The sequence below is a fragment of the Oncorhynchus keta genome, chromosome 30 (genome assembly GCF_023373465.1).
Source record: "Oncorhynchus keta strain PuntledgeMale-10-30-2019 chromosome 30, Oket_V2, whole genome shotgun sequence".
NCBI classification, from domain to species: domain Eukaryota; kingdom Metazoa; phylum Chordata; class Actinopteri; order Salmoniformes; family Salmonidae; genus Oncorhynchus; species Oncorhynchus keta.
The window spans coordinates 30,143,709-30,159,339 of NC_068450.1; the positions used below are offsets into that span (position 1 = coordinate 30,143,709).

The following is a 15,631-nucleotide window of genomic DNA, read 5'->3' on the forward strand; positions in this document are numbered from 1 at the left end:
TGTTTCCTTCCACTGTTCGGACCAGCAAAATAATGTCCTGAACCGATTCGAACCCCCAAAAATACTGGATTATATCGTTCCTTTCTGTTCCATTTTTAGCCTGTGAAATCAACCGTGTTTTACATTTAGCTCATTAAATTACTTCGCCAATCAGCGCGGATAGAGCAGGCAAGCTAGTTGTTTACACGCGTGATGTACAGACAACTGTAGTTTACATCGCAAAATGCGACTGAAATGTTGTGGGTGGGGAGAGAGAGAGAGCAAGAGAGGGTTGAGGAGGAGTCCAGGGATTTAGGTCCAAGGAATTGTACCTAGGAGGAGCGGCTTCTATGGAGGAACTTTGAATGTCTTTTGAGCTAGCTAGCTAACACGCTTGTGTGTGCAGAGCAGCACCAGAATTAAAAACACGTCTTACCTTTTTGTAGTTTATAAATCCAATGTGAAATGTGATAACTAGCATTGAAAAATTTGATCCATTCTTATTTAGTTATTTTATGGTTTTCGGTTCTGTTACCTGAACTGGTTTCAACCACAGATACAATGTTTACAGTTACACATTGTTTTACAAATATACAGTATGTGTAACGGATGTGATCCGTTACATATGCATCATAAATCATTTCACCACATGAGAGCAATGGTGAACAAAGCCTTAATATTAACATATGTTTAATCTCGGTTACCCAGAAGTAGAATTCTCTCATGAAAGTTTGTAATTTCCTGTAACGAGAATCAGTCCACGAGAGATTAAACAATAGCTCATGTGGAAATGTATTTTCCTTATTAACAAAGTTTTAAAACAATAAAAATAGAATGAATATCGTGTTATGATTCAGCAACTATTTTGATTCAAATAAATCAATTCACATTTCCTGTGTTGTGTAAAATACAATAAACATTCAAATCAACACTCTTCTGCGTTTGTTTTTATTGACAAATTGTTTAAATTAAATGACTTCAGGTTATCAGGCTGTAACCAGCTGCTTGACCTGGACTGAAATAGGTGCCGGTGTTTGGCCGAAAATCTCCCCCCTGCCAGAATTCTCCATTTTCGGCACAACACCAGTACTCAGCTCCGGTCCGGTGACCTCCTGCCCAAGTCAAGCACTGGCTGAAACACGAAAAAAATGGAAATAACTCAAGGGGTGTGATTACTTTCTGAAGCACTGTACATTTGTGAACACCCTGACAGAATTCTCAATGGGGGAAATGTTTTGTTCTCTCACCCATCTACACCGAATACCCCATAATGAGAGAAAACATGTTTTTAGAAATATTTGCACATTTATTGAAAATGAAATACAGAAGTATCTCATTGACATAAGTATTCACACACCTAAATCAATACTTTGTAGAAGCACCTTTGGCAGCAATTACAGCCAGTGGTGATTCTAGCATATATATATATATATATATATATATATATATATATATATATATATATATATATATATTGGGGGATGCATACCAGCAAAGCCGCTACACAACACAACACTAAACACATTAATTGCACTATAACGGTGACAAACGGTGCCCTCAAACTGTTAGGGCCTACATAAAGCTGTCCCAACAGCAGAGTCCCAACAGCAGTCCCAACACCTTACCTCTGCTACATCTAGCTATCAGCGGAGCCTTGTCTGACAACGAAACCATTTATTTAGTCTCATTTATTGCCTTTAAAAAAACATAGCTGATATGGCTGACTTGCTTAAAAAATGTAGTTTCTACTGACAATTGAGATGTACAAACTATGGCATAATGGGACGACTAGCGTATAAGAGGCAATCCGTCATTTCGATTAAGATATTAATGAGCGAGCTAGAACGGACGTGGGCCGTTGTTACAGTGTTCTCCCAGTACACCAAGTAATAAAGGGGCCATATAAGCAGACAATGAAAGCTCTTACAATATTCGATGATTACATTTCTCTAAAACAGGCTTTAGGCTACATGTGCATCACCAAGTCAGAACAGTAGGCGAAATTAAGATGAGAAAATATACCAAATTATTAGGGTGAGGTTTATGGGCTGCTAACAGTTTACTATGCAACATACACTTAGTATTACTTTCTTAGCTACAGTATACATATCTCCCTGGCATATTACATCATTTATGCAGCATACAATACATTTTTGGACTTACTTTATTAGGAAGGGGCACATTTTGTCATCAAACTGTCATCGAAGTCTGACATTCTCTGGATTTATTGTGCTTTCAAGACAACTGTGAACTTGGGGAAAAAACAAGGTCGAATCATGATGACGTCAGTGATCTTTAGGTCGTAGCTCTAGAAAGAGGCCTGAGTTCCCAATTTACTATTCCGAGTTAGAAGACCGTTCAAAACTTATTTGGTAGGGAAATGCTTGTATATTAGTGATTAGTGTTCCATTATTAAAGTGACCAGTGATTCCATGTCTATGTACATATGGCAGCAGCCTCTAGGATACAGGGCTGAGTAACCGGGTGGTAGCCGGCTATTGATAGCTATTTAACAGTCTGCTGGCCTTGAGATAGAAGCTGTTTTGCAGTCGCTCGGTCCCAGCTTTGATGCGTGTGTGCTTATGCTTTTCGGTATCTCTTCTCATCTTTATCTGTATGTTTTGTAGGTTGTTGTCCAGCTAATCTCGTCTAGCCGGCTATCTTTCAAACAATTAAGATGGGGTAAAAGAGGATATTATCTTGTCAGGTCTGAGTGAAACCTAAAAATGAGGAGACATACTAGTCACCTGCTCCTGATAATCTTCACTTCAGCAGGTTTATGTAAAATCACCTCCCAACAAAACGTGTTCTGAATGCTTGTGTTTGTGTATGCTACTCCCCCTAGTGGACATGTATAGTTATAGCCAGAAATGGTCCTTTAACTGATCGATGGAAATGATCAATTATAATAACACATCAATAATACTGTACAGTAATCAGTGGCATCATGCCCATAGGGGGCACAAGGGCATGTGCCCCCTCAGATTCGTCCTGTTTAAAAAATAAATAAACAAAAAATTATACTATATACCAGTGTGGCAGTTGTACTAAACTTCTAAGGCTTAAAAGTTCTTAAAGAATTTGTATTAACTAAATTGTTAACAATTGTAAAGAGGTATATTTTGATCAGTGATTCTGAAGCTGGGGGGGTCACGATGCCCCAAGAAGGATTTGGGGGATTGCGAGTGTGAAGCTGAATGAAAAAAATGCATATTTTAAAGTACAGTGGATTGCGAAAGTATTCACCCCCGTTGGCATTTTTCCTATTTTGTTGCCTTACAACCTGGAATTGATTTACACAACATGCCTACCACTTTGAAGATGCAAAATATTTTTTATTGTATAACAACCAAGAAATAAGACACAACTGCATAACTATTCATCCCCACAAAGTCAATACTTTGTAGAGCCACCTTTTGCAGCAATTGCAGCTGCAAGTGTCTTGGGGTATGTTTCTATAAGCTTGGCACATCTAGCCACTGGGATTTTTGCCCATTCTTCAAGGAAAAACTGCTCCAGCTCCTTCAAGTTGGATGGGTTCCGCTAGTGTACAGCAATCTTTAAGTCATACCACCGATTCTCAATTGGATCGAGGTCTGGGCTTTGGCTAGGCCATTCCAAGACATTTAAATGTTTCCCCTTAGACCACTCGAGTGTTGCTTTAGCAGTATGCTTAGGGTCATTGTCCTGCTGGAAGATGAACCTCCGTCCCAATCATAAATCTCTGGAAGACTGACTAAGGTTTCCCTTAAGAATTTCCCTGTATTTAGCGCCATCCATCATTCCTTCAATTCTGACCAGTTTCCCAGTCCCTGACAATGAAAAACATCCCCCACAGGATGGTGTTCTCAGGATGATGAGAGGTGTTGGGTTTGCGCCAGACATAGCATTTTCCTTGATGGCCAAAAAGCTCAATTATAGTCTCACCTGACCAAAGTACCTTTCATATGTTTGGGGAGTCTCCCACTTGCCTTTTGGCATACACCAAAAGTGTTTGCTTATTTTTTTCTTTATGCAATGTTTTTTTTCTGGCCACTCTTCCGTAAATCCCAGCTCTGTGGATTGTACGGCTTAAAGTAGTCCTATGGACAGATACTCCAATCTCCGCTTTGGAGCTTTGCAGCTCCTTCAGGGTTATCTTTGGTCTCTTTGTTGCCTCTCTGATTAATACCCTCCTTGCCTGGTCCGTGAGTTTTGGTTTGCGGCCTTCTCTTGGCAGGTTTGTTGTGGTGCCATATTCTTTCCATTTTTTAATAGTGTGATGTTCAAGGTTTCGGATATTTTTTTTATAACCCAACCCTGATCTGTACTTCTCCAGAACTTTGTCTCTGACCTGTTTGGAGAGCTTCTTGGTCTTCATGTTGCGCTTGCTTGGTGGTGTCCCTTGCTTAGTGGTGTTGCAGACTCTGGAGCCTTTCAGAACAGGTGTATATATACTGAGATGGTTACAGATCACGTGACACTTATATTGCACACAGGGCGACTTTATTTAACTAATTATGTGACTTCTGAAGGTAAATGATTGCACCAGATATTATTTAGGGGCTTCATAGAAAAGAGGGTGAATAAATAAACTCAGCAAAAAAAGAAACATCCTCTCCCTGTCAACTGCGTTTATTTTCAGCAAACTTAACATGTGTAAATATTTGTATGACCATAACAACATTCAACAGCTGAGACATAAACTGAACACGTTCCACAGACGTGATTAACAGAAATTGAGTAATGTGTCCCTGAACAAAGGGGAGGTCAAAATTAAAAGTAACAGTCGGTATCTGGTGTGTGTGGCCACCAGCTGCATTAACTCTTCCACCAAGGCACCTGCAAGGTCTGTGACATTTCTGGGGGGAATGGCCCTAGCCCTCACCCTCCAATCCAACAGGTCCCAGACATGTTAAATAGGATTGAGATCCTGGCTCTTCGCTGGCCATAGCAGAACACTGACATTCCTGTTTTGCAGGAAATCACGCACAGAACGAGCAGTATGGCTGGTGGCATTGTCATGCTGGAGGGTCATGTCAGGTTGAGCCTGCAGGAAGGGTACCACATGACGGAGGAGGATGTCTTCCCTGTAATGCACAGCTTTGAGATCGCCTGCAATGACAACAAGCTCAGTCTGATGATGCTGTGACAAACCGCCTCAGACCATGACGGACCCTCCACCTCCAAATCGATCCCGCTCCAGAGTACAGGCCTCGGTGTAACGCTCATTCCTTTGACGAGAAACGCGAATCCGACCATCACCCCTGGTGAGACAAAACCACGACTCATCAGTGAAGAGCACCTTTTGCCAGTCCTGTCTGGTCCAGCGACGGTGGGTTAGTGTCTTAACGACCGTTCCACAGGTGCATGTTCGTTTAAAGTAATTTTTTAAATTTCACTTTAATTTGGACTATTTTGTGTATGTCCATTACATGAAATCCAAATAAAAATCTATTTAAATTACAGGTTGTTGTTTATGTAGACCTGTTGCTCTGACCCCCATTTTAAGTGTCTTGAAAAGATGATGGTGTGTAAGCTTCAGTCAGACTAAACACACTGTTGGACCCGTATCAGTTTGCTTACAAATAAAAACATGGCACTGATTAAGTAATCCTCACCATAGTGCATCTCAACCTGCAACATCTGGAGAACCCCAAGGCCTATGCCTCACTGCTATTTGGGGATTTTAGTTTAATACCTTGCAGCCACACATCCTACTCAGCAAGTTCAGACAGAGGTCAGTCAACCCCTATACCATCAGGTGGTGTCACTCATTCTGACCAACAGGACCCAGCAGGTCCAACTGAACCAGATCTTGTCTGAGCCCAAGGTTATTAATACAGGTGTCCCCAAAGGCTGTGTGAGTTCACCTATCCTGTTCATACTGCAAATACATGTACAAGTAGTCACCCTGATAATTATATTGTCCAGTTTTCTGATGATACTGCCATTCTTGATCTAATGTATAGACACTGACACTACTGTGTATAGATCAGAGATACAGAGGTTTATGCAGTGGTGTGATGACCACCACCTCATCAGGCAAGCTGAGGATTTTTTTTTGGGACCCCAAATCTGTTGGTGACCACTCACCTGTGGTGGTCCATAATGTCAACTGATTATTGTCTGATCGTTTGATTTGATTTATTAGGATCCCCATTAGCTGACGCCAATGGCGACAGCTAGTCCTACTGGGGTCCGACACATAACGAAAAAAATACATTACAGACAAAAGACTTTACAATTGACATATACTAAACAAAAATATAAACACAACTTGTAAAGTGTGGGTCCGATGTTCCACGAGCTGAAATAAAAGATCCCAGAAATGTTCCATAAGCACAAAAAGCTTCTTTCTCTCAAATGTTGTGCACACATTTGCTTACATCACCGTTAGTTAGCATTTCTCCTTTCCCAAGGTAATCCACCTGACAAGTGTGGCATATCACGAAGCTGATTAAACAACACAATCATTACACAGGTGCACCTTGTGCTGTGGACAATAAAAGGCCACTCTAAAATGTGCAGTTTTGTCACAATACAATGCCACAGATGCCTCAAGTTGAGGGAAATGTGCAATTGGCATGCTGACTGCAGGAATGTCCACCAGAGCAGTTGCCAGAGAATTTAAAGTTCATTTCTTTACCAAAAGCCGCCTCCAACATCACACCAGCCCAGGACCTCAACATCCGGCTTCTTCACCTGCGGGATCATCTGAGACCAGCCACCTGAATAGCTGATTAAACTGTTGGTTTGCACAACCAAATAATTTGCACAAACTGTCAGAAACCGTCTTAGGGAAGCTAATCTGCGTACTCGTCGTCCTCACCAGGGTCTTGACCTGACCGCAGTTCAGCGTCATAACCGTCTTCAGTGGGCAAGTGCTCACCTTCGATGGCCACTGGCATGATGGAGAAGTGTGCTCTTCACGGATAAATCCCGGTTTCAAATGTATCGGGCAGATGGCAGACAGTGTGTATGGCGTTGTGTGGTCGAGCGGTTTGCTGATGTCAACCTTGAGTGCAGATTGCCCCATGGTGAAGGTGGGGTTATGGTATGGGCATGCATAAGATACGAACAACGAACACAATTGTATTTTATCAATGGCAATTTGAATGCACAGAGATACCGTGATGAGATCGTGAGGTCCAATGCCGTGCCATTCATCCTCCGCCCTCACCTCATGTTTCAGCATGATAATGCACGGCCCAATGTCGCAAGGATCTGTACACAATTCCTGGAAGCTGAAAATGTCCCAGTTCTTCCATGGCCTGCATACTCACCAGACATGTCACCCATTGAGTATGTTTGCGATGCTCTGGATCGACATGTACGACAGCGTGTTCCAGTTCCCACCAATATCCAATAACTTCACACAGCCATTGAAGAGCAGTTGGACAACATTCCACAGAACACAATCAACAGACTGGTCAACTCTATGCGAAGGAGATGTGTCCTGCAGCATGCAGCAAATGGTGGTCACACCAGATACTGACTGATTTCCTGATTCACTCCCCTACCTTAAAAAAAAGACATCTGCGATCAACAGATGCATATCTGTATTCCCAGTCATGTGAAATCCATAGATCATTTCAATTGACTGATTTCTTTATATAAACTGTAACTCAAATCTTTGAAAATTGCATTGATTACCACCTTGCTTTGGTGGTAATCAACAATGTTTCAGTAAGCGGAATAGAACCTGGGCAATTCTTTCGGGAGTTATCTTTCCGTGAGATGTTGTATGACAACTTCTGCTAACATAGCTGGCAATTTCTTATGGTCATAAATATGGTACACTTAATGTGAGTTATTGGTAACTGCGTATGTAGTGTAGAGTGTGTCAACGTAGGCATTGTGAAATAAGTGGGAAGATCAATATATGTATGGCAGCCCTTTCAGCTAATTGGGCAGATTGATTGCCACTCAAGACCGTTTCGCATTTTAGCTAAGCCTAACCCTTTTCCTAACCTTAACCTGCTGCTAGGTTAGTTCTCCTAACTTTCCACTTTAATTCTTCTAACCTGCCACGTTACTTATTCTGACCTGCCACGTTGCTTTTGATAAGCCACTTAAGCAAACATTGACCGTTCGAGGAGTGATGTTCTTTTCTGCTGCAATTACCTCCACAAGGTACTAGCTAGCTAGGCCAGTTTGTCTCGCGACCAAGTCAACGGTTGTCACTCGTTAGCATAGCCACAAAGTCGTACAAATTAATGTAATCTAAAATGTTAATCTTAATTTAAAATGGGGCATAAAGTTAGGGTAAAATCAGATTTTAGAAGATACATTGTAGAAATAGGCGGAGTTTAGCCATAATTATGGCTAAAATCAGATTTTAGAAGATAAATTGTAGAAATGGGCGGGGTTTAGACATAATTATTACTTTGTCACTGTGGTAACTAGTGACGACCCAAGTGGTCAACGGTCAGGTTGACCACCATAACATTAAGTATCGAGAGCAGCACTCAGCAGGCCGCAGGTGAGCCACGCAAGCAAGTGCAAGAATGTTATGTCCAATTCGAGTCTCAAATGGGTATTTGAGCTCTTACTATGCGTAAATACATTGTCAATTAGCTAGCTACTTTACTACAATGTTGGGGAATTAGTTCGAGTCAACACTAAAAAGTTGTGTAACGCTAATATTAACTATTAAAGCAAAGGTTTTCGTAGGCCAAGTTACCTCTTAATATATTCCTCTTCCTACTGTATATATATTTTTTTATTAGATGACTAGTTGACTTTACTTAAAAAAACAAAAGTTTGATCACTCTGGGTTCATTTCATCATTGGGTGTAACCTATTTTATTGGCTACCACCCCATAAATTCATCTTCTAAATCATCCTTGCAGAGATGGACAGCACACAGGACGGACTGGATATTGTCACCAAACCCATCATAATTCTGGGCACTGTTACCAGAGACAGAAGGTTTCTGCACTGGGTAGGCCAAGTGCTAAAGCTGAAGTGGCTGAAGAACAAGAGCCAAGAAGTGTGTTACCAAGTAGCAATTCCTATGGTTCATGAAGTTATTCTGACCTTTGACCAATAACATGACTGATGTTCACCCACCATCGATTTCTCAGGAGGTCAAAGTGATGATCGGGGAGCTGCTGCCCTCCTTCGCCTGTGGATGTGTGGAGAACAATGACTTCCTCTCCCTGCAGGAGATCCTGGAGAGGGTGAGGATTTCTTCGCCACACACAGACACCTTACACATTATTTGAGAAACTCTCTCCCTCCCCCAGATGGATGTGAACTGTGGGGACTATGACGGCACCACCCCCCTCCACAAGGCCTGTGAGAAGGGCAGGCTGGATATGGTCAAGTACCTGATGGGTAAAGGAGCCAGCACCCAGCTCAAAGACCGCTTTGGATACACACCGCTTCACCTGGCCATCAAGAACCGGTGCAGTGTGAATAGAGGATTTGCTTTTGTGATATGAATACCAGCTGACTGACAATTAAAGCATACAATGGTGTGTCTGGAATGACTGAAAGTAATCCATTGTCATTTTTCCTTCCAGGCACTTAGACATCATCCGCATCCTGCGTCTGATAGGAGCCCCTCTGTCTTTGGAGCTTGTGAGGATCGGGCTGGAGCTGATCAAGTGAGTCTACATCTTATCTAGCTAGGTGTTTGGTCACAGCATATACATCTGTCAGTGTCTAAGCAAAATGTTGTGCTAATCCTTAAAGATGCACTATGCAGGAATTGCGCCGTCAATTCCTGGTTGCTAAAATTGTTCACCTAATTTCAGTTTGTGACAAAGTACAGCATAGAGCATCGTTATACCATCTAAACTGCCTGTAAATATATTTTCCATGTCCAAAAACATTGTATTTCTGGCTGTTGTACAAAAAAGTAAAAGATGCTAAAACAAAAGTGTAGAAATAGAACAGATCGTAGACTTGATGACAATGAGATCTATAATTAATTTCTTAATTGTCAGTTAGTTACATATTGCAGCTTGATTGGATATTTTCACACTAGTTTATTTTCAATTGTAGATTGTGGGTACATATCCATTTTGTCTTTTGATCAGGGTTGTCCAGAACAAGGACTACCAGCTGTTGCAAGCCTGGTACCTGTCTGGAGTGAACCTGGACCAGTGTGACTATAACGGACGTACAGCGCTGCACATTGCAGTCAGGCTGAGGGAGAGGACCATGGTGTCCAGGCTGCTGGAGTACGGAGCCACCCCTCTGGTACTGCCTTATCTGTAAATATGACAAGGGTTTGGCTGTTCATTACCAGTGAGATGATAGCTGCAGTCCTGGCGCAGCACAATGACTTCGTTAGCACTCAAATTGTTAATACCAATGTTTCATTCCCAGTTTGCAATCCTCAAGTTTAACTCCCCCGAAACCCTATTTGCACACTTAAGGAGAGTGACATCTGGGGTTGGACTGCAGTGGACGAGGCCCAGAACAACCTGCCCAGCATCCTGAAGCTGTTCCACCCCTTCACTTAGCAGTTCCCCAAACAGGCCCAGAACAACCTGCTGCACCTGGCCAACAGGATGATCTGACCACTTCCAGTGTACACCTCCCCAGGAAATTCATCCTTTTTAATCCAGCCAACAACCCTAGACAAGAGTTCATTCAGTGTTAATTGTTATCATACAATGCTTTGCCTATTGATAAAGGATTATACTAACAATCCCCTTAAGTGTTTTGTACCCAACAGCATGACACTTTTACAAAGGCTTTGTTTTGCACTGTTTATTTCATTTACTCCAGAGAATAACTTGTACAACTGGATCTGTCATTATGGAATGTCAACATGGAAGGGAGGGACCAGTAAAACCAGACAACCCAGCTCAATAATTTCCTGCTTTGTGTGCAGGTGACATTTCTCAAGGTTGTGCTCCTTACGTCTGCCGTGCTCTCTAGTAGACATAGTTGGCTGTGTGCAGGGACTGCATGGAAGCCTGGTCATCGCTGCTGACCGCTGTGTACTTTCCCTTGGAGGCCAAACCATTGCTCTGAAATAAACATTTGTGATTTAGTAAGAGAAAAAAGGGGGGAAAGTATGTGTTTCCAGAATGAAGCTTAGAGAGAAAGGAGACAATTTGAACCCAATTCATTTTAAGTAAAGAGGCCACCACCATACAATTGCTTCCCAATGATATCCCTGTAGTCAGCACCTGTAAGTAAGTTGCCCACTCTACCCTAGAATATCCCCACCATCTTACCTTGGCTCTGGAGGTGAAAGCGTCCTGTGCTGACTGCTTATTGGCGGCCTTGCCTTTCCAGGCGGCGAGGGCGGAGGCCTGGAGCGCACGGCCGTAGGAGAAGGAGAGCTTCCAAGGCCGGTGGAGGGACGTCTGGTTCATGGCATTGAGGTTTTGGGTGGCCTCCTCTTCACTCTGACCTCCAGACAGGAAGGTGATGCCTGAGAGAGAGGGGGGGTTAAGCAATTTGGTGGAGAGTTCATTTTAGCGTCACCTGATCGTAACTAAATATACATGTTTTACTCCTTCAAATCCACCTAACCCAGGCTCACCGGGAACGGCGGCAGGAACGGTACGCCTCAAGGCGGTGACAGTTGCCATGCCAACCTCCTGGGGGGTGAACTTCTTGGGGCAGGAGTGTCCAGCAGTGACCATGTTAGGCTTCAACAGGGTACCCTCCAGGTAGACGTGGTGGTCGTTCAGAGCCTTGTACGTGGCTGCCAGGACCTGGTGAGAAGGATGGTTTAGAGGCGTTCAGTTCAGCCATGTCAATTGGAATGTGACTAAGGGATTTGGGGTGATAAGTTTGTAATTTCGTGCTGTTAAAACAAGTCCAGCACTGGCTTTGTGAAAGAGAGAAATTGACAACTGAGAAATGTGATTCAAATAACATTTGGTAGGTTATGAGCTCACCTTTTCAGTGACATACTGAGTGCGCAGCAGGTCATGGTCTCCGTCAGGCAAAATCTCTGGCTCCACGATGGGCACCAGGCCGTTCTGACGAGAGAAAAATAATTAACATCACGTGTACACACTTATGTAGACAAACCTTACCATTAAGGAATTTCTGATAATTTGTTAGTTTTTGTGAAGTCAGGTACAGCAGTAGTACTGTACATCTGACAGTTTCCCCTGTGGGACATTAAAGTTGATCCTATCCTAGGGTACAGGGCACTATAGTTTTAGAAGGGAGAAGTTATCATGGCATGCACACACCTGTTGGCAGATACTGGCGTATCTGGCGAGGACATTGGCATTCTCTGCGATGGCGAGGGCCGAGGGGCAGGCGTCGGAGATCTTGAGCACACACCTCCATTTGGCGAAGTCGCAACCGTCCTTCTTGTACTGAGCACAACGCTCAGAGAGTCCATCAAGACCTGATGAGAGAAGGATGATATACTGAACAAAAAACAAAACACAACATGCAACAATTTCCAAGATTTAGAGTTCATAAGGAAATCAGTCAATTGAAAAATTCATTAGGCCCTAGTCTATGGATTGCACCTGTTTGGGAATACAGACATGCATCTGTTGATCAGATGCCATAAAAATTAATTAAAGCTGAGGCGTGGATCAGAAAACCAGTCAGTATCTGGTGACAACGATTTGCCTCATGCAGCGTGACACATCTCCGTCGCATGGAGTTGATCAGGCTGTTGATTTTGGCCTGTGATATGTCACGCCTCTTCAATGGCTGTCGATCCAGAGCATCCCAAACATGCTCAATGGGTGACATGTCTGAGTATGCAGGCTATAGAAGAACTGGGACATTTTCAGCTTCCAGAAATTATGTACAGTTCCTTGCGACAATGGTCTGAGCACTACCATGCTGAAACATGAGGTGATGGTGGCGGATAAAATGTCACAACAATGGGCCTCAGGATCTCGTCCCGGTATCGCTGTGCATTAATTTAGCAATCAATAAAATTAAACTGTGTTCGTTGTCCGTAGCTTTTGCCTGCCCATAACCCCACTATGGGGTACACTGTTCATAACGTTGACATCAGCAAAACCGCTCACCAACACACATGGGTTGCAGTTTTGAGGCCGGTTGGACTTAAAGCCAAATTCTCTAAAATTATGTTGGCAGTACATTAAGGTAGAGAAATGATCCTTCAATTTTCTGGCAACAGCTCTGGTGCAAATTCCCTTAACTTGAGGCATATATGGCATTGTGTTGTGACAACTGCACATTTTAGAGTGGCCTTTTATTTTAACAAGGTGCACATGTGTAATGAGCATGCCTTTTAATTAGCTTCTTGATATGCCACACCTGTCAGGTGGATGGATTATCTTGGCAAAGGCGAAATGCTCACTAACAGTGAATTAAACAAAATTTGAGAAACAAGCTGTGTGTACAGAATAGTTGTGAATGTTTCATTTCAGCTCATGAATCATGGGACCAAAACTTTACATGGTCCATTTATATTTTTGTTCAGTCTTTGCTTTCATAGTCATGCAACGCATTTTACTGTTGACGGTTTGCAATCCATCATGTCAAACGGATTCAATGTGGTCTTGGGAGATTTCAGGAACTGGTTTCAAGGCGTTTCAGATTTGACACAGGGCTTTATGAGAGTTGCAACAGAAATAAAGAGTGTAATCTTACCCTGTGTGGTAGTCTCTCCATCTGTTCCATTCAGACCAGCTGTGCCTTTGTCCACCTAGAAAACAAATGTTCAAACTATAACCCCTTTCCCAGTAGTGTGTAATCCATAGTGTCACTATATGACATCCAATCTTGGTAAGTGAAGCCAGTAATTACTTGTTGGATGGATGGGCGTGTGGTCATAATGGTCTACACTCAACCAGTCTTATCAGTAGTATATGGGACGAGCGTCCCTCATTACAACTGCAGCATAGCCTCAGGTCCTGTCCGAGTACTTTTGAAAATACATACTTCCTCCCTGTCCTGTTTTCACCAAGGAAACTGTCCCAGATCAAGAATGGCATTCAAAAAGGGACCGGACGTTGCTGATCTTCTCACCTTAATGCCGACCACGATGCCCTTGTCCTTGATGACCTGGGGGAAGAGGACACCCTTGTCTGACATCTGGTACAGCGTCTCGTGGAAGAAGATGATTCCGCCAATGCAGTTGGGGTCAACCGCAGAGAATAAGAGGTCACGGAAAGTCCGACGGTTCTCCTCGTTGTTCTCCACGTTGATCTTCTGCAGGCGCTTACCCATTGTGCCTAGTCGGAGAAATTATGGGAAAGAATGTAAGAATGACAGATACCTGTAGCTTCTTAACATCTCCCTCTAACACTCCCCCCTCAGATGGCCAACACTGCTACTGGCTGAGAAAATACAACAGTAATTTCCCACTTCGCCAAATCGCCCCGCCACCCACTCATCCATGCCCAGTGTTGCCTCCTCACCTGTGGACTCGTCTGCTGCAAGGATGCCCTTCCCTGGAGCCACAATCCTCTGGGCAATGTCAGAGAGCTCCTTCTTCTGCTCCGGAGAGAGGGATGGGAACTGGGTAGTCATCCTGTGGAGAAGAGAAAAGAGAACTCAGAACAGAATTCAATACATTAACCCAAATCCAGTTATGTACTCCAGTTAGTTCTGGTGGTTTTTAACGTGTTGCATAGTCTCAAACACTAACAGTACATCAACCACCAGGAGACCCTTCCCCCTCCCCAACTCTGTCAATATTTGGCTTGTCTGCAGTTTGAACTTTAGTCTGAAAGCTAATAAGTTACCTTCCCCCTACATAGGACAAATAGGTTCATAGTTCACTATAGAAGTCAGTCAAATCATTCACACCATATAGATAGATGGCAAAGAGCCATCAAATTTGATCAGATTCAGGAGGACTCAACGTAAATATGTTTTAGAAGTTACACAATTCTGTGGCGTGTTTCACGCGCCATGCGTGCGCTCTCGAGTTACAGAAACTTTTTCGATTAAAAGTCAACATATCAACCTTGAAAAAAAAAAAATCTGCACAAACGTGTACATTTGCCATTAAACATTGCCTACAACGCATTTTAAAAAATGACTATAAGTGAAGAGCATAGGCTGCAGAGGTCCGCATACCGCATGGAGCCTCAAACATTGCAAACATCCAATATATTCTTGCAACATCGGGTTGAAACATTGCAATAACCCATTGCAATATTTAAGAGCCTCTGTTTTAAGCGTTGTAGCCCAGAAACAGAAACTCGTTTTGCCATTTATGAGCCTTTTCATAGATAAGCTCATCGTGAAAATGATGCAAGTATGAAGCTGAAAGTAAAACTTACTTGAATATATGACAAAGTTAACACCAATTGCAGAAGACGAATAGACAAATTGCCTCTCCTGCCTCCCAGTAATTCTGAATAATTGAGAAGAACGATTTTTCGAAACAAAGTGGTATTTATCCGGCGGGTGACGAACGCAGAGTGATGTGGCGCGGGCGTGCATCCCCACTGGAAATGCTATTGGTCGAGACAGTCGGGGGGGGGTTGCGTTTTTGTGTATAATGCATCTTTTGTGGACTTTGAGTTGTATCAGAACTTGAAAGTATTATTTCGAGGTAAAGGAACATCCCTCTGCAAATCCTTTGTCATACATAGCAGCATGCGTTGAGTGCATGATGATTGTGTGTGTGTGTGTGTGTGTGTGTGTGTGTGTGTGTGTGCTTGCCTGCAGAGAAATGCAGGTATTATATATATATATATATATAATAGAAGAAGAAACAAATCACATGAGGAATAAATACACA

The 15,631-nt window shown here is 42.8% G+C and overlaps 2 protein-coding genes across 3 annotated transcripts; one reads left to right on the top strand and one right to left on the bottom strand.

Moving 5' to 3' along the window:
* Nucleotides 1-7,765: 7,765 nt before the first annotated feature.
* Nucleotides 7,766-10,594, top strand: si:dkey-74k8.4 (L-asparaginase). Of its 2 annotated transcripts, none has more exons than XM_035744189.2 (7): nt 7,766-8,094; nt 8,814-8,953; nt 9,048-9,143; nt 9,210-9,370; nt 9,489-9,572; nt 10,008-10,170; nt 10,350-10,594. In XM_035744189.2, exons 2-7 carry the CDS (start codon nt 8,816-8,818, stop codon nt 10,434-10,436), a joined length of 729 nt encoding a protein of 242 aa, XP_035600082.1. In that variant the 5' UTR covers nt 7,766-8,094; nt 8,814-8,815; the 3' UTR covers nt 10,437-10,594. The 2 variants fall into 2 exon arrangements, with proteins under 2 accessions (XP_035600082.1, XP_035600083.1); XM_035744190.2 differs by lacking the exon at nt 7,766-8,094 and adding an exon at nt 8,122-8,443.
* Nucleotides 10,595-10,671: 77 nt separating this feature from the next.
* LOC118363383 (fructose-bisphosphate aldolase B-like) lies at nt 10,672-15,335 on the bottom strand. The gene is made up of 9 exons (XM_035744188.2): nt 15,168-15,335; nt 14,298-14,410; nt 13,906-14,111; nt 13,528-13,582; nt 12,135-12,295; nt 11,832-11,915; nt 11,471-11,645; nt 11,160-11,359; nt 10,672-10,949 (listed from the first exon to the last, which is right to left on the bottom strand). Exons 2-9 carry the CDS (start codon nt 14,407-14,409, stop codon nt 10,854-10,856), a joined length of 1,089 nt encoding a protein of 362 aa, XP_035600081.1. The 5' UTR covers nt 14,410; nt 15,168-15,335; the 3' UTR covers nt 10,672-10,853.
* Nucleotides 15,336-15,631: the final 296 nt, after the last annotated feature.